The 18,617-nt window shown below is 36.1% G+C and overlaps 1 protein-coding gene and 1 long non-coding RNA gene across 7 annotated transcripts in view; one reads left to right on the forward strand and one right to left on the reverse strand.

The window, feature by feature from the left end:
- MME (membrane metalloendopeptidase) overlaps positions 1 to 18,617 on the reverse strand; it is a 273,465-nt gene that overhangs the window by 3,524 nt on the left and 251,324 nt on the right. For all 6 annotated transcript variants that reach the window (XM_059920079.1, XM_059920074.1, XM_059920075.1 and 3 more), the window contains 5 exons: positions 13,704 to 13,823; positions 11,828 to 11,961; positions 11,649 to 11,714; positions 8,580 to 8,675; positions 8,160 to 8,236 (listed from right to left, as the gene is read on the reverse strand). In XM_059920079.1, the coding sequence (XP_059776062.1) occupies positions 8,160 to 8,236; positions 8,580 to 8,675; positions 11,649 to 11,714; positions 11,828 to 11,961; positions 13,704 to 13,823 (493 nt within the window). The remainder of the gene's footprint in view (positions 1 to 8,159; positions 8,237 to 8,579; positions 8,676 to 11,648; positions 11,715 to 11,827; positions 11,962 to 13,703; positions 13,824 to 18,617) is intronic.
- LOC132364484 (uncharacterized) overlaps positions 1 to 18,617 on the forward strand; it is a 32,215-nt gene that overhangs the window by 1,654 nt on the left and 11,944 nt on the right. The window lies entirely within an intron of this gene.

Here is an 18,617-nt window from a genome sequence, read left to right on the forward strand (position 1 = left end):
TTAATAATAATAATAATAATAATAATGTGTCATTTCTTACACCTGAAAGTTCGAACAAGTTCACTTGATACATGGTCAAAGTGATCATATATGTAAGAATATAAAGATTTTAGACATCAGGGATTTATATTAGTACCTAGTCTTTAAGGTTCTAGGCTCACAGACTCTGAGTTAGAGAGGTGCTTTGATTCATTTAATCTGATCCTCTTCCTACATTAGGAAGCCCTATACACTGGCTGAGGGACAGTATTCTGGTGGTCTGACTGTTCCTGTAGCTGGGGAGCAAGCTCCCTGATGGACAGGGTAAGCATTTGAGGGTCATTGGCTGAAAGAGCTGCTCTTTTTTGTTTTTTACTCTATTAACATTTTTTCAAGGGATTGTTGTCTCATCACCATATGGAGATAAGTACTTCAGTAAAATTGTCCAAACCCAAGACTTAATTCTACATTTCTCTTAAAAATATTAAAGAAATTAAAAAAAAACACAAACCTTAAAACAAGAAAGTCTTCACAAGACACCACTGGGATTTGGCCATGCAGCAACACCCAAACGAATGCACACTCAGCCCTCTGTCTCCATTCCAGCTCCTCTCTTTCCATCCAAAAACTTCCATTTAGATAATATGATTCTGAATAATTAGGTCAACAATGTACCAGGGCTTCACTTATTTTCCTAGGACTCTAATTAGTGTTTGGTTGTTTATAACATCAAATCTTTGGATGGATGACATAATCTATTTCAAAATGTGGATACATTATTAAAGTGAATCCCTTCGCTAAGAGTGGGATCATATTTCATTAACATTTTTACATGAATTTCATGCTATATGAAAACTATGTAGTTTTTGTGTTGTGTTTATAATAACAGAAGATAATAAAGGTTTTTATTGATTATTTCCTAAAGTAAGTTACTTGAAATTTTTACTTTATTATATAAAATATATACTGCTGCTGTTTTATCATACTACTGCTATTTATTCCCATGGCAAATAATCACTTGTATTGAAAATACCTAAGAGATGTGGAATTGAACATCATGTAACCAACAATGAACTTTATATCTGACTACTCCTGTTTGAATTTAGCTGTTGTTTTTTTTTTCTTTTTCATTACCGAATGAGCTTTTTACAATTAATGAGTTCTCTGACAATCTTTTGCTACTTCTCTTAAATAAACAACTGGGCTACAAGGTTAACCAGCTTCATTCATGAGTAAACTGTCCAATTTTTATCATTAACTGATGTTCAGGATTCTTTTAAAGTAAGGTCACATTGGTCTACACATGTTACTCTATAAATTCATGAAGAAATAAATGCCTGAATAGATTCCCAGGTATGGGCTAAAGATTAATAAGTGCTAATAGAAATTCTACAAGGCCCACCAAAATCCACACCATTTATAAAATATCAGAAACCAATGCTAATATTTAAGGTAAATGGAGGAAACATCAGTATTTCAAAGAGGGTTTAGCTTAGGCATGCTAAATCATAGAATAATAAGGAAAAAAATAGCCATATTACTTTAAAATGTCTAAATAAAACACTAGAAAGAATATTTTTTAAAAAGTATTAGATATTAAGCTGTGGAAAACATTTCTAGCATTATTAGTGGCGTAGGTTCTATAAAGTGTCCTTTATTCTGACTGGAAGATGATCTCAAGCAATATAAGTATCTAAATTAGCACCATTACTATTTAGGTAGCAGACATTGATATCATTTTGTCTATTTGGACTTACTTTAAAAAATTATCAGGGACTTCCCTGGTGGCACAGTGGGTAAGAATCTGCCTGCCAATGCAGGAGACATGGGTTTGAGCCCTAGTCCGGGAAGATCCCACATGCCACAGAGCAACTAAGCCTGTGCACCACAACTACTAAGCCTGCGCTCTAGAGCCCATGAGCCACAGCTACTGAGCCCTCGTGCCACAACTATGGAAGACCACATGTGTAGAGCTCGTGCTCCACAACAAGAGAAGCCAGCACACCGCAACGAAAAGCAGCCCGCACACCGCAATGAGGAGCAGCCCCCACTCGCCACAAGTAGAGAAAGCCTGCACACAGCAACAAAGACCCAATGCAGCCAAAAATAAAAAATATAAATAAATAAATTTATTTATTTATTTATTTTAAAAAATGATCAGACCCTTATATCTTATACAGAAATATTATATCTATACACCATGATCAAGTGGGGTTTATCCCAGGAATGCAAGGATTCTTCAATATATGCAAATCAATCAATGTGATACACCATAATAACAAACTGAAGGAGAAAAACCACATGATCATCTCGATAGATGCAGAAAAATCTTTCGACAAAATTCAACACCCATTTATGATAAAAACTCTCCAGAAAGTAGGCATAGAGGGAACTTACCCTGACATAATAAAGGCCGTATATGACAAACCCACAGCCAACATCATTCTCAATGGTGAAAAGCTGAAACCATTTCCTCTAACATCAGGAACAAGACAAGGTTGTCCACTCTCACCACTATTATTCAACATACTTTTGGAAGTTTTAGCCACAGCAATCAGAGAAGAAAAAGAAATAAAAGGAATCCAAATCAGTAAAGAAGAAGTAAAGCTGTCACTGCTTGCAGATGACATGATACTATACATAGAGAATCCTAAAGATGCTACCAGAAAACTCCTAGAGCTAATCAATGGATTTGGTAAAGTAGCAGGATACAAAATTAATGCACAGAAATCTCTTGCATTCCTATACACTAATGATGAAAAATCTGAAAGAGAAATTAAGGAAACACTCCCATTTACCATTGCAACAAAAAGAATAAAATACCTAGGAATAAGCCTACCTAAGGAGACAAAAGACCTGTATGCAGAAAACTATAAGACCCTGATGAAGGAAACTAAAGATGATACAAACAGATGGAGAGACGTGCCATGTTCTTGGATTAGAAGAATCAACATTGTGAAAATGACTATACAATCCAAAGCAATCTACAGATTCAGTGCAATCCCTATCAAACTACCACTGGCATTTTTCACAGAACTAGAACAAAAAATTTCACAATTTGTATGGAAACACAAAGGACCCCAGATAGCCAAAGCAATCTTGAGGAAGAAAAACGGAGCTTGAGGAATCAGGCTTCCAGACTTCAGACTATACTACAAAGCTACAGTAGTCAAGACAGTATGGTACTGGCACAAAAACAGAAATATAGATGAAGGGAACAGGATAGAAAGCCCAGAGATAAACCCACGCACCTATGGTCACCTTATTTTTGATAAAGGAGGCAAGGATATACAATGGAGAAAAGACAGTCTCTTCAATAAGTGGGGCTCGGAAAACTGGACAGCTACATGTAAAAGAATGAAATTAGAACACTCCCTAACGCCATACACAAAAATAAACTCAAAGTGGATTAAAGACCTAAATGTAAGACCAGACACTATAAAACTCTTAGAGGAAAACATAGGCAGAACACTCTATGACATATATCACAGCAAGATCCTTTTTGACCCAGCTCCTAGAGAAACGGAAATAAAAACAAAAATAAACAAATGGGACCTAATGAAACTTAAAAGCTTTTGCACAGCAAAGGAAACCATAAACAAGATGAAAAGACAACCCTCAGAATGGGAGAAAATATTTGCAAATGAAGCAACTGACAGAGGATTAATCTCCAAAATTTATAAGCAGCACATGCAGCTCATGCAGCTCAATATCAAAAAAACAAACAACCCAATTCAAAAATGGGCAGAAGACCTAAACAGACATTTCTCCAAAGAAGATATACAGATCGCCAACAAACTCATGAAAGAATGCTCAACAACACTAATCATTAGAGAAATGCAAATCAAAACTACAATGAGGTATCACCTCACACCAGTCAGAATGGCCATCATCAAAAAATCTACAAGCAATAAATGCTGGAGAGGGTGTGGAGAAAAGGGAACCCTCTTGTACTGTTGGTGGGAATGTAAATTGATACAGCCACTATGGAGAACAGTATGGAGGTTCCTTAAAAAACTAAAAATAGAACTACCACACCACCCAGCAATCCCACTACTGGGCATATGCCCTGAGAAAACCATAATTCAAAAAGAGTCATGTATCACAATGTTCATTGCAGCTCTATTTACAATAGCCAGGACATGGAAGCAACCTAAGTGTCCATAGACAGATGAATGGATAAAGAAGATGTGGCACATATATACAATGGAAAATCACTCAGCCATAAAAAGAAATGAAATTGCGTTATTTGTAGTGAGGTGGATGGACCTAGAGTCTGTCATACAGAGTGAAGTAAATCAGAAAGAGAAAAACAAATACCGTATGCTAACACATATATATGGAATAAAAAAAAAAAATGGTTATGAGGAACCTGGGGCCGTAAAGGAATAAAGACACAGACGTAGAGAATGGACTTGAGGACGTGGGGAGGGGGAAGGGTAAGCTGGGATGAAGTGAGAGAGTGGCATGGACATATATACGCTACCAAATGTAAAATAGATAGCTAGTGGGAAGCAGCCGCAAAGCACAGGGAGATCAGCTCGGTGCTTTGTGACCACCTAGAGGGGTGGGATAGGGAGGGTGGGAGGGAGACGCAAGAGGGAGGGGATGTAGGGATATATGTATACGTATAGCTGATTTACTTGTTATAAAGCAGAAACTAACACACCATTGTAAAGCAATTATACTCCAATAAATATGTTAAAAAAAGAAATATTATATCTGAATAACTTTAGAAACACATTTATAGATCATATAGTAAATATTATCATAACAACCGTTCCCTGAAGCAACTGTACACAGCTAACAGAAGCTGGATTTCCAAAATGAAGTCATTTAAATTTCTAGAATATCAGAGGGAAATGGTTTTGCTTTAAATACTAAAGTTTTAGAAGTTTATTTTAAAGTACAAAAAACTTTAGTTAGGAAGAATAAAATAATTATAGCTTAGACCTAACATGGTTTTATAGATTCAGCTTTATATGGTTTTATAGATTCTTTATAGTTATACTTTGCCTTTGGCTTTTGATACTGTGGTTATTTAAGCATAAGGTTACAAAATCGCCCTTTGTTTCAGAAATGTTTCTACAGAAACCACCATGCACAATTTTTCAATAGCAACTCAATGTCTATTAGTTTTTAAGGTTCTTTAAAAAAATGTGTTTTACTTTGCACAGCCAGGAAGCAGCCTGTTTCCAAAACTAAATGTGACCTCAACCTTTTGCCAAGGAAATCCCTTTACATCCAGAGAAAATAATAATTTCCTTGACAAAAGGTTGGCATTCCATTTACCCTTTTAAAAAAATCAACACATACTTCTCTTATTATGAATGAAAAATAGTCAAAGAGGCATCTTTTGGACCAGAACAAAGAAAATAAAAGTTACAAATAATTCCACATATTTCTAATAAAATACTTTTCTCAATTTAAAATTGGGGGTAGAAAACAATTACATATTTACCTACATGATCACTTAACCAGTGATCAGTTACTGACATTTTGAGCTATGCAGACATAAGAAATGAGAAAAAAAGAAAAAAAAAGCCCTTAACTGTCAGCAAATATGGAATGTTGCAAAATCCATATACTTTATTCATAGGAACTCTTATTCTGTTTGTATCTCTCTCATGTAAAAGTAATTCAAGTACTAATTTTCAAACACATATATGTAATAGGCACTTCATATACATTAACATTAATCCTCCTAGCAGCTCTCATGATAATTTAATCCTCACTTTATATATCAAGAAATTGAGACCCAGAGGATAAGGAATAGCTCATAAACGGCAGAGCCATTGATGGAACTCAAGGGTTTCTTACTTCAAAGCTTGCATTCATTTTTTACCATAAATTATAATGATATGTTTTCTGAGCTAATTGGAATGGAGGAATGGCACAGCTGAATGCAGGCAATACCTTAACAAGAAAGAGAACTAGGGAAGAGAAAAACAAATAGAAAAACTCTAATAAAAAACTAAACTGAAAAGTCAAGAAAATCACCATTAATGGCTCTGTAGTGTAGGAATAAATAACTCCACATGTTATAGCTTCTGAGGCTTTCACTAACCTAATAAACAGTGAAACCATAAGTAATAGTCATAACAGAAGTCTGTCATCAAAAAACGAAAGCTTAGGTTTTCTTCAGGATACTGTGTTAATAAGGGAGGAAGTTAGAAAAGTTATTTTAAACAGAGAAATTTTAATCCACGGGTTAAGATAAAAATGTTAATACTCAAGAGACAAATGTTAGCTGTCAAAAATTAATGTGCCACCTCTTGTTCTCTGAGGATGCCAGATGTACAAGGTACTATATTAATATTACTTAAATTCACCTAGGCTTTTTATGGATATATGCTTTGGTTCCTGAGGATATGTAGGGCAGAACTTTGACAAATTAGATTGTTATGGTCGTTTGTGTGAGCTTATAAATACTCTGTTATCCTCAGATTGTTAGATCTTAACTTCTGAAACTTCAGTAAGGAAAAAGACAACTTTAAAAAATTAAAGCTATTGAATCACTGTTGTACACCAGGAATTAACATGGTGTTGTAAGTCAATTATACTCAAAAACAAACAAACAAACAAATACACTTAGAGAAAACGCTATCAGATTTGTGGTTACCAGAGGTGGGAGGTGGGGAGGAGGGGAATTGGATAAAGGTAGTCAAAAGGTACAAACTTAAGGTACAAACTTCCAGTTATAAGATAAATAAGTACCAGGTATGTAATGTATGACATGATACATATAATTAACACTGCCGTATGTTATACATGACAGTTAAGAGAGTAAAACCTATGAGTTCTCATTACAAAGAAAAAATTTTTTTTCATCTAATTTTGTATCTATATGAGATGATGGATGCTCAATAAAGTTATTATGGTCATCACTTCATGATGTATGCAAGCCAAACCCTTATGCTGTACCTCTTAAACTTATTCAGTGCTGTATCTTAATTATCTCAATAAAACTGGAAGAAAAATTTTAAAAAGAAAAGAAAAGAAAAATTAAAACTAAAAGTTACAAAACCATAATGACAATTGATCCAGGGACTTTCGTTGCTCATTACCGAAAAAGAAGCTAATGTGTATATCCTAGCAAGACTAAATTTAGCTTGCACTATACATATAATAGGCGTACAATAATCAATTGTGGAGTGAATGAATTTTGAAAAAACTGTTAAGGCAAACACCAAATGATGATGATGATGATACTGGAACAAGCCGAGTAAATTCTTTAATTTTAAATGTGCTATTTTATTGTTTCACAATTGCATGAGTTTTTTCCTCAGGAGTGAATGATCTGGGCAGTATGTTCATGTCTATTTTAGGAAGATCTTTTAAAATTGGCCCATTAGTTTTCTTTTGTTCTCAAACTCTGTTTTCCAACAAACCTACAAAATTTTTAATTTGTTTTTCACACACTCATGCCTGAGAGGTGCTGCTGTTGATCAGTGAATCGGTGATGGAGATTTTAGTGCCTGCGGAAGAGGTAGGAATTAGGAATTCAGTCCTAAAATAGATACATGGGGGTCTAGAATTTGACATTCAAATGCTGGTTGGTTGATTCTCTTTCAATCCAGTGTTCTCTTAGGTTTTCTGATTTGGGATGGATTTTAGATATCTTATAACTCAACTTTCCACTCTGCACAGAATTTTTCTCCAGCATCCCTAGCAGGTTGTTCTCTGAACTCTTCTTCATGGTACTCTCTCCTGGAGCTTTGGGGATAACTTTGCTCCAAAGCTGTTAGAGGTTGGGACCTCTAATTACTGGAAAGTTTCCCTCTGTGTTGAATGGAAATCTTTCTTTGGAACAGCTACTCATGGGTTCTAGGCCTAAGCCTTTTGCAGCCTCTTAGAAATGCCTCTGCTAGCTTTAAATAGAGCCACTCTTCTGAGGTGACATCTTCGTTGGAATTCATCAAGCACTGGGCCTAGGTCACATACATTCTGAGGATAAGAGCAGTCACGGCTATGCTTGTGTAAACATGACATCTATCCTGAAGTGTTCTGTTACTCCTTTCGGAGACCCTCAAAAAGAAAAAAGAAAAAAAAGAAGAAGAAGGAAAAAGAAAAGTACTGGATTTCCAAATTTTACAGAATCAGAGTTAGAAAAAACCCTCTAAATTTGAAATAATGGAGCCAATATTGGAGCACCTCAACAGCTATTCATAACCACGCACCTGAAATTGCCTGGACTGTGCACATCTGTTTTAATGGAGTTGACTGCATACTCTGGCCTGTAGGTCCCACACCACACCTAGGGACAGAAATAGAAAAAAGAAAGCAGCATACTTAGGTTCCATCAAGGATTATCTGTTTGGGCAATCTGGAGGAAAAGCAAACTTCCTACTGCAAAAATTAAATTGGAATTCTGCATTCCTCAACCAATTACTCTTCAAATAATGTTCAATAATAGGCAGCCAGGAACATAATTATCATTAATATGGTCTGACAGTCTGTTACACACAATGAAAGTTAGTCAATCAAATGCTCTGCCACAATTGATTAAAACAAGAAAACTCAGCATGCAATATCTAACCTACTATGAAATTATAACTCAAAATGATTTTCATATCTATCAATCAAGAAGGATACAATACCTGGGCAAAATTCAAGAAGAACAGTTGTTTGTGATTTAGGTCAAGTCCAGGAAGTAATTTTTCTTCACCATGCTTTTTAACATAATTTTGATAGGCCTAGGCAGTTAATGGAAGAGAAACATGAGGTTTATAATTTCCAAATTTATATATAAATCTATGCAAAGATCATGTAACCAAGTAATTAACCTTTTATGTCAGAATCACCATAATAATATACTTAGTTATGGCAACCTACAAGTATTTAATGGATTAGAAAGAAAACTAGAATTTACTTACAAATGCTCTGAAAAGAACAAGATTAATGATTAACAGATGATAAAAGCCTAGCATATGTCAGATGATCAGCAAATGTTAGCTGAATGAATGGATGACTTAAATAGTGATGAAAAACTTATCTAAATGTTGTTATATAGATGGGTGATTCTAGCCAGTTGGAAGAAAAGATTGCCAAGGGAGTCTGTAATTGCTGTACTTGGCTTGGTTACTACTCTCAGCAAAAGAGACTCACACCAGACTTCATATGAGTGATTCCTGACAAAAGTCAAGGGAGTCTCTTAAGAGCCCTTAGAGGCCTAGCACCCTATGATTCTAAGAATAAGGATGTGCAATTATTATGGCCCCCTGAAGACAGGGCAAAATAGATTGAACCTCAGTCACATTAAGAAGAAGGAATTTAGATTACTTGAACATCAGGAAATTTTCTTAATTCTTAAGGATCTATAGACACTATTGAAAAATGTAGTTTTCCTCTACTAAATACACTTAAGAAAGGGATTAACAACAAACTTTCTGAGATGTGTTAGTTTCAGTTTAATACAAAGAAAGGTGATACTAGATACACAGAAGATATATTTCTTTTCTTCTTACTTGCCATCAACATAGATTTATTGAGTCTGTAATGTGCAAAGATGCTGGGGATATGGGAAAGACTTGATCCTCTTCCTCTTAGGGAGCTCACAATCTAGCAGGGAGTATTACAAGTCAAGATTTCATGTATAATAACATATTTGCACAATTGTAATTTGCTTCATTATTATAAATTTGTACTTGTTCTACATGAGGATCTCCATGCAAGTACCCTTAACCCAGACTTTGGCCGAATTTTTACAGCAGTGATTCTCAATCTGGTTGGGTATTAGAATCACCATGGAGTTTAAAAGGCCCAATGCCTTCCACTTCCAGGCAAGATGGGGTGACAGGGACTGAATATACCCTCCCACTAAAATGACCAAATGACAGACAAAATATATTAAGCAATGGTTTGCATGACACTAGACATCAGGCAAAAAGGAAAGTCATCTCTGGGAGATGGTAAACAAATAGCAGGAGGCTTATGATTGCCCCAGCTTTTTGACTTGAGCATTTCCAGGCCACAAAATAGAGTGGGAAACCCCAGTGGGAGCCTGGCGGACTCCTTGAGAGGGTGAGGAGAAGGTGCTGAGAATTCAGGGACACCAAGGAAAGGGTAATGAAGAGGAGAAAGCTGCAGAGAAAGAGACTCTCAGAGATCAATGGCCCCTCAGGTATTCAGCTGAGTACCTGAGTATGCATGTGAGCAAACTACCCAAGGCTAGGGAAGGAACCACAGAAAAGGATTAGAGATAAAAATGTCTGGTATCACGCAAGACAAGAACGAAAGACCTCAAGATTCATACTGTAGGTTCTTGCCTCAGCAGTGAAGAATAATTATCCCTAGACTGAGCACTACCCCAGACATGCCTAACAAATTGTAAAAGCAAGATCTAAAAGGACCAAGCCATTTCTGAGGAATTTAATGGCATCCTAGAATAAAGCTCAAGAATATTTAGAGGAAAACAAAAATATCCACCACCCAAAAAGGTAAAATGCACAATGTCTGGCATCCAGTAAAAAAATTTCCAAGTATTCAAAGAAGCAGTAATCTACCATCTCCCAGGACTTGGCTGGAACTCATTCTTTTGGAAACTTTGCAGCCAGATTAATCTCCCAAGCCTCACACTTTGATCATCCAGGGTCACTGCCAAGTCACAGGCCCCACCAGTCATCTCTCCCGCATTGCTCTGATATTCCCTCCTCCCCTCCAACCCAAACATCTCGATGGAGAACAAATAACCCTATATCCTCCCCCACTCCAATGAACATTCCATCCATCTTTATGTCAGTAGCCTGATTCTATCCTGTGGACACCTTGTACCCTGTACCCTCTCAAGTAGACTCTGTTTTTTCTCCCACATGTGGGCTACCTCAGCGTTGGGAAAACAACTCAAAATCATGCTCACTTCTTGCTGCTTCCAAGACCATTATTCCTCCACTGTTTTGTGAAAACCCCTACTTTTTCTTGTGCACATAGTATCCACTAGACCATCTTTAATCCTTGTTCAAATCATCAAATAATGGCATATTGTATGGAGGGTGCGAAGCTGGATCTCCAGCACCAAGTGCCAAACACAGAGTAAAGCCCTCAGAGAGTATCGTCGAATGTTAAGAATGAATGGAAGCCCAAATGAGATTCTAAGGGATGCTCCAACAATACATTCCTCTGAGTCTAATGGTTTAGACCATTACAAGGCCACATGCTGGGACCATATCACTTCAGTCCCTCACTGTCATTGTAATGGACTGTAGTTTAATATTATGCCTGTGGTTTATGTTGATTATTGTTCTCAAATACTGCTTCATCTGCCATGAAACTGAGGGTCATGCTCAGTACATCAATCAATGACTCTGAAATAAACCTTTCTATATACTATCTTTTCTAAAAAAACTATTTCAGAGGTTACTTCTTAGAAAAATATCGCCTCCTCTGTGGAACTTGCTTATCTCAATTCTATCATTCAAATATTCTGTGTTTCCTTTTCTGCTTGGCTTCTTCAAAGCTTAGAGACTGGTATTCAGCTCAATCATATCAACTGTATTGCCCCTTCTGGTTAGCGTATTTACAATCCCCTTTCTCCTTGTGAATTTTCCATTTTCTAGTCATCCATTTATTGCTTACATTATATGTCTTTTGCAAAAGGCTTTAAATGAATGATTAAATATGATCAATATACACTCCAATCACTAAAAGGGGAAGAAAATATTATTACTCACTCTGTATGCTTGGCCAATACCACCATTATCAGCAATGTTTTCTCCTAGTGTGTTAATTCCATTGAGCTGTTAAAAAAAAAGACACTTAAAGACCCTTAACTATGTTTGGATTGTTAAGAAAGCATCAATAATTCACTTAAGATTGAATATAACTTTTCAAGAGAATGCTGATGACATACATGCTGTCCACCTGCTAGGTCCCAGGAGAAGTTTCCATACTGGTACACCATGCATTGGGATTGGTCTTTAAAATTATTTGCAGACTGTTGAGTCCACCAGTCAACGAGGTCTCCATCCTTGTTAAAATTTCTGCCTGGAATATATATTTATTTAACTAAAATGGGAACTTATTACAATTAATCAATTACAGTAAGATATCTTTAATTCAAAGTGCAAGGACTGAAATACCAGTATGTGAGAGAACATTAAACTGGACAGATGATGAGATAAACTGTTCTGCTTTCTCATCCAGAATTGATGAAACCCAGGCTGCTGGGACTCTCTTTGCTGTTGTGTCTTAGTATTAATCCAGGTATTTCACCCACTTGGCTGTTGATGTCTCAGCCAAGGCCACCAGACAAACACTCCTGAAATCATGACCTGCTTCTGTCGGATGGTTTTCACCTGAACCAAATCTGTTTAATTTGATGCTTTGATATTGTGAAGATGTTAATATTTCACTCTGGCATTCATTTCATATCTCAAACCCTTCATTAGACATTGCAGACTCATAGTTTTGCTATACTTCAAGTACAAAGAAAAAGTCACCTTTTCTCCTGGAGGTTTCTTGCTAATTTTTTTTTTTTTTTTTTTACTTTTTATTTTATGTTGGAGTATAGTTGATTAACAATGTTGTGATAGCTTCAGGTGTACAGCAAAGTGATCCAGTTATACATGTACCTATTCTTTTTCAAATTCTTTTCCTATTTAGGTTGTTACATAATACTGAGCAGAATTCCCTGTGCTACACAGTAGGTCCTTGTTGGTTATTCATTTTAAATATAGCAGTTTGTACACGTCAATCCTAAACTTCCTAACTATCCCTTCTGCCCAACCCTTCCCCGTTGCTAATCTTAACTACATTGATCTTTCCCCTTTTGAGCTTTAGCAGCATTTATATACGTCATATGTTTGATACTTGATCTTATTATCTTTTAAACAGTTATCTATGATGTAGTGAATAAGAAAAGGGCTATAAAGACAAGCTACCTGAACCCACATCCTGGTTCCACCAATTCCCAGTTTTGTAACTTTGAGCAAGTCTTATGTGCGTCTATATTTTTCTGTTTGAAAAATGGAAATAGTATTAATACCTACCTGTGAAGTTTGTTGTATAGTTTGAGTTAACAGAAGCTTAGTTAAGTCCTTCTTGTCTCCTTTTCTTCCTCTGGCTCTCTAAAGTTGGATTAAGGCTTAATTATTTTCCCTCTACTGTTCTCTTGTTATTTTCTTTCCACTTGTGAATCGATCTTTGTTATAACTTCAACTATTACCTCTTTACATATTTCACATCCTTACTTCCATTCCTCTCAAATTTCATTTCTAAAACTATTTTGCGTTTTGGGCAGCATGTAAACGTTTAATTGCCTACTGTTTTCAAGGCCCTGAACCTAGGTAGTAGGTGTAAGATGCAGCAAAAAAAAAAAGTCTCTGACCACAAGCAGTTAAAAGTCCTGTGGGCACCTTACTTTCTGAGTTTACATCTGATTTTTAAGACATGGACTCTGCCTTCTAAAAGTCTAGAGAGATAAGACATAAACAATCATGAAATAAGACCAAACATTATCATTGGTGTTGACAAATATCACAATGTTTTCTCAATGTGAATATTTGTTTTATTCTGTCAGAGTAAAAAGCACACATTGCTAACCTCACTATTAGAAAATTCTGATCTTCTTAAGCAACAATTTAAAAGGAACACTAAAAGTGTGGTGATTATTAGACCAATGATATGCTGATGAATAAATGTGTTTTTGTATTGATAAATTATAATAACTCTTAATGAGGTTTACTAGGGTATATCTCAGCCAAAGAAAAGCATCAATTGTACTTTACCATTGTCATCGAAGCCATGGGTGATTTCGTGTCCTATGACCATGCCGATGCCCCCATAGTTCAATGAGTTAGACTGCTGGGCACTGAAGAACGGGGGCTGCAGAATGCCAGCTGGGAAGACTACGAGGAAAGAAGATAGTTAAGACTACTTGTGCTTTTATTCTGTGCTGACAGGGCTGGGGTTGGCTTCTTGCCTGCCGAGCTGTTTTCCAGTATGTCAGTTTCACTTAATTGTATACAAAAATCTTCTGTGATAGAAACAAATGCAGGTCTTTTATTGTTGATGACAGTGAAGAGTTCATCTCAGAGTGGCACCACATCTGCGATTTATAATCATAATTGACTTTGTAACATCTATTAAGATTGTTTTCCCACTGTAAGGAGTTTAGAGCAAAGGAAAATTATCATCTTCATTCAGAAGGTCTTTTCCCCACTGCAAATATTTGGGGGAAATAGTTACTTAATAATGGAAGTATTACTTTTAAGGTGTCTAATATTTTATCCATCTACAATAGCTTAGTAAATAAACAGAGCCACTCAATCGAAAGTATCCCCCAATTACACCACCCTTATTTATTTTCATCAAGGCATGTATGACTGTTTATTTATTTATTTATGGTTGTTTGGTCCTTCTTTTTCTTGTCTGTCCCCATGGCACCTCAAATATTAGCTCTTTGAGAGCAGAGATTTGTTTGTACATACATGTGTTTGTTTGTTTTTGAGTCCATTTGAATTCTCAGTTCATTATCTCCAGCACCTGAAACTGGATGGTGCCTGGAACATAACAGGTGCTCAGGAAATGTGTTGAATAAATGAATAATCCATGATGATGAATGAATGAGTGAATTTCCTACGATGTCCTAAAGATTTTGCAAATAAAAAAACTGTAATTTTTATGTCTACCCTGATATCTGTCTTAACTTGCTAACTTTCTACACTTAGGTGTCTCACACTATTTAAATTTCATGTGTCAAACATCAAACCCATCATTTTCCCTTCGAAGCCATCACTCTGACTTTATTATTTCTGCTAATAGCGTGTGAAGGGTCTCAATCACCCAGACTGAACATTTTTCTATCTATCTTCGATGTCTCCTTTCTTTTACAAAGTCTCATATGATCTATTTAGGAAAAGACCAGGTCATGTACCTTCTTTCCAGTAGCATCTCTTCTGTTTATCTCCTCCTATCAGTCCTACTGCCACCTTCCTAGCTCACACCCTCATTCCTTGCCTCAAGAACTTAATTTCCTAACCAGTCTTCTTACTTCCAGTTTCACCCTACTACAATCTATCCTAAATCTAACCTATCTTGTCTGCCAATTAAAGTGCCACTGTAGTCATTATCTCTCCTCTGCTAAAACACCTTTGATGGCTTATCATTGCTCCCTAACTAAATACAGCCTCTTCTTCCTGGCCTTTGTCTCTATGGTCTTCTATTTCTCCGCCTCCCCCGTACTCTCCCCTTCCCTCATAACGTCCATGGTTTTGTAATTTTATCTTTCATGTTCTACAATTCTAGTATCCACTGAAGCATTATGTTCTATAATTGAAAAAAAAATCATTAGTTTCAACACCTACTATGCATGCAAAGCCCTGGGCCATTGCTACATGGGATATCAAGAGTACAAGAGAAAGGCCCTGACCTTAAGAAATTTAAGACCTAGCTAATACAGAGTAGCAAATGTTGTTTCTCTGTCATTCAGGTGGGGTGAGTATGACATAACCTTGCAAGGGTTTCAGGGATAAATATTAGATATTTACAGAGGAGACTTTAAAATACACTGGGCAATTTAAGTGCTTTCCAGATCTTTAAAAAAAATCTGGAAAGTTGCCATAACATTCAAAATGACAAAATTACAAAAAAAATACTTTTGTCCTTGGAGAATTTTGATGAACGTTATACCTCACATGTAGCTGCCTGAGCTATCAACAGTGCCAAGAAATTATTTTTAGCTTGAAGTACAAAAATTATGTGCAGTACTTTATTAACTTAAAGTGAACACTATCTCCCACACTATGTACTTTGATTAAAATCCATCCATTATATAAAATGCTCTTATGAAATGTGCTATCAAGACTAAACATTAACTGTAAAGATCCTGTTGCTTTAATTATACCCTGATATGCCATTCTTCAGGCAAGTGATAAGATTTTCATGGCTCATATTAAATACTAGTCTTCAAGCTCAACTTTGCAAATTATGATTTCTCCTTTTACTCTGTCAGCTAAATGTCTATGATGAGGATTTTCCCCATTAGCCTTATCACTGTTACTAGTAGACATCACAACTCCTGATAATAACCAACTGCTTAGTTGTGCATTTTTTAGTTCATGATTGTCAACAAGTTAGTTAATTAAATAAGTCATTGGTCCATGAAACAAAAGGCTGTTTCTCCCCACCCCCAGCCACTCACTGCCCTGGTTTATTTTTTTAAGGCTGCAAGCAATTTGACTTTAGAACCTTTGATATAAAGCTCAGAGTGCATTCAGATAAACTCAATTTTGGTGGAAAAAATTAAACATTGTTTTTTATATTAAATGAAATAGCAATATGTTCAGAAACATTTACTCTTAATTCTCAGGTCTGAAAATAAGACTCCTAAGAATGACTAAGACAACTTTAGAAAATTTAATTATGTCAAGGTAGTCATAGATCACCCAGACTGAATACACTAAATAATCCATAAATTTCCTAAAATTGAAAAAAAATTTCTTGTTAATGAAAAAGGAGAATGCAGCAGTAGTAAGACTTCCCAAGTGACTTGATCATTTCCTTGGAAACGACCTGAAAGTTTAATAGGATGATTGAGTGGTGTCTGAAACTTACAGAGAAACATTTGACAAAACTTTCAAGCGCAGCTTTCCTTACGGCATGAAAGATTCCTAAAGTTCCATGGAGTAACTATGCAAGGAATAGGAACAAGAGAATTTAACACTTTCAGCATGCCTTCCTGTCCTGGAGGTTGGCTTTTTTTATTTATGTGAAGTGGTGAGGGTGCATAAAAATTGGAATGTAGCCTACATGTGTGAGTTATGACAAAAGTGGTGGGAATTGCATTAAACAGTAGAAATTACTAATATGAATAACTCCCTATACAATAATAAAACAAGTTATTTTTCACCATAACATAAAAAGACTAATCCCATGAGAAATTGTATGTGATCTAACTTAGGGTATTTGTGTGAAGGTGGGAGGATCATTTATGAGACATGTTATTCTATACCAATTCTAATTCTGTAATGCACATCATATCAAGTTCATTAAGATAGTGCTGCAAAAGTTATATGTCTAGGTATGGACAGACACACAAATACACTTTTATCAAGAAGAAAGATACAGATCTGGATCTTCAATTGTTTTTAGTTAAGACAATCCCCACTTCGGAGATTTAAATGAATTGTTAAGGAGAAAATGTACACATGTCAAATATTTCTCCTCTTGCATGACACTTTCCCTTTCTCTGAACTGCTTTTATTAGCAGATAAGCATATGAAAAGCATATGAAAAGAGGTTAGCAATTTTTCGGATTTCTTATTTCCATCATATGAATTTATCTTGAGTATCTTTAAAAGGTCTTTCTTATATATTAAGGATGCTTATCACAGCCAATTCTTGACTATTCAGAGGATATTTGTCTACTTTGTGAAATGTTAGCCAACTTTTACCTTCTTTTTCCTTTTGCTGTACGCTTGTTTGGTTTGAGGGTATTAAATTCAAAATGAGAACATTCCCAGGTCTTCTCAGATCAGGGAATCTCTGAGGCAGACAAATTTTGAGCCAGCCTCAGGGATACGGGGTAATTCAAAGCCAAACTAGGCCCGTCTTGACCTAAACTGGGTGGACCTGCTCTAGAGAAGAAATGAAAGGATGAACATGCCAGAATGTTCCCACAGAAGGTCTGTATGGCTCTTCTTATGGGGATAAATCAGTGTCAGGTCTGATAGGATCCTGCGCTGGATTAAAATAAAGCAATATCCCTTAGTCTGCCCTAATGCAGAATTCAAGTCAAGGCCACCTCAATTTGCCTTGGGATTCCATTAAAAGTCAATTATCCTGTTCTGTCCAAGTCTACAATGAACTAGATCTTACACTGACAGACCTCAAGAGGTCTTCAAAGTGAAGACTCTCCCAAGATAATGGCGCTTCTAAGAAAAGGTCTGAGTGGTGTCTAGGAATACATTACAAAGGATAGACTGCATGGGTTCTGAGTTGATCATTAAACAGGCTCTGATCTAGGTTTAGGTAATCATTTCACTATCTGGGAGATGTATTACCCTAGACTTCGAACTAACTGACTTTAACCCAGTACGCATGCCTTACTTATTACCTATTTGTTATATAAAGACAAACTTTTCTGATCATAATTCATTTTCATCTCATGTACCAAAATAAATTCCAGATAGACTAAAGATTTGCTCCAAAAATAAAAATCTATAAAAATACTAGAAGAAAATGTGGATGGTTTCTTAATTTAACACTTCCTAGGTTTAAAAGCAATGGGGGTGGGGGGGAATTCCCTGGTGGTCCAGTGGTCAGGACTCAACAACTTTCACTGCCAAGGGCCCAGATTCAATCCGTTGTCGGGGAACTTAGATTCCACAAGCTGCGTGGCGTGGCCAAATAAATAAATAAATAAAATAAAAATAAAATAAAAGCAATGGGGAAAAGTGTCATCAAATTTTATCTTCCCTCTTGATTCTTGATTACACTTAGAAATGAAGGGCTGGACTGAGTACACCTGGAGAAGTTGCCTGTACTCTTTGTTTAGAATACTCTCACTGAAGTACTGAATCAGTTGGTTGCCTTTCTACATACTAAAAACCCTTGGGAAAAAATGGGTCTATTTGTGAGATACTTAAGAGAGAGTTTCAAGATGCTGCAGTATTCCCAGGAAAAGAAAAAAATATATCTTA

Source organism: Balaenoptera ricei, chromosome 4, assembly GCF_028023285.1.
Source record: "Balaenoptera ricei isolate mBalRic1 chromosome 4, mBalRic1.hap2, whole genome shotgun sequence".
In the NCBI taxonomy this organism is placed as follows: Eukaryota; Metazoa; Chordata; class Mammalia; order Artiodactyla; family Balaenopteridae; genus Balaenoptera; species Balaenoptera ricei.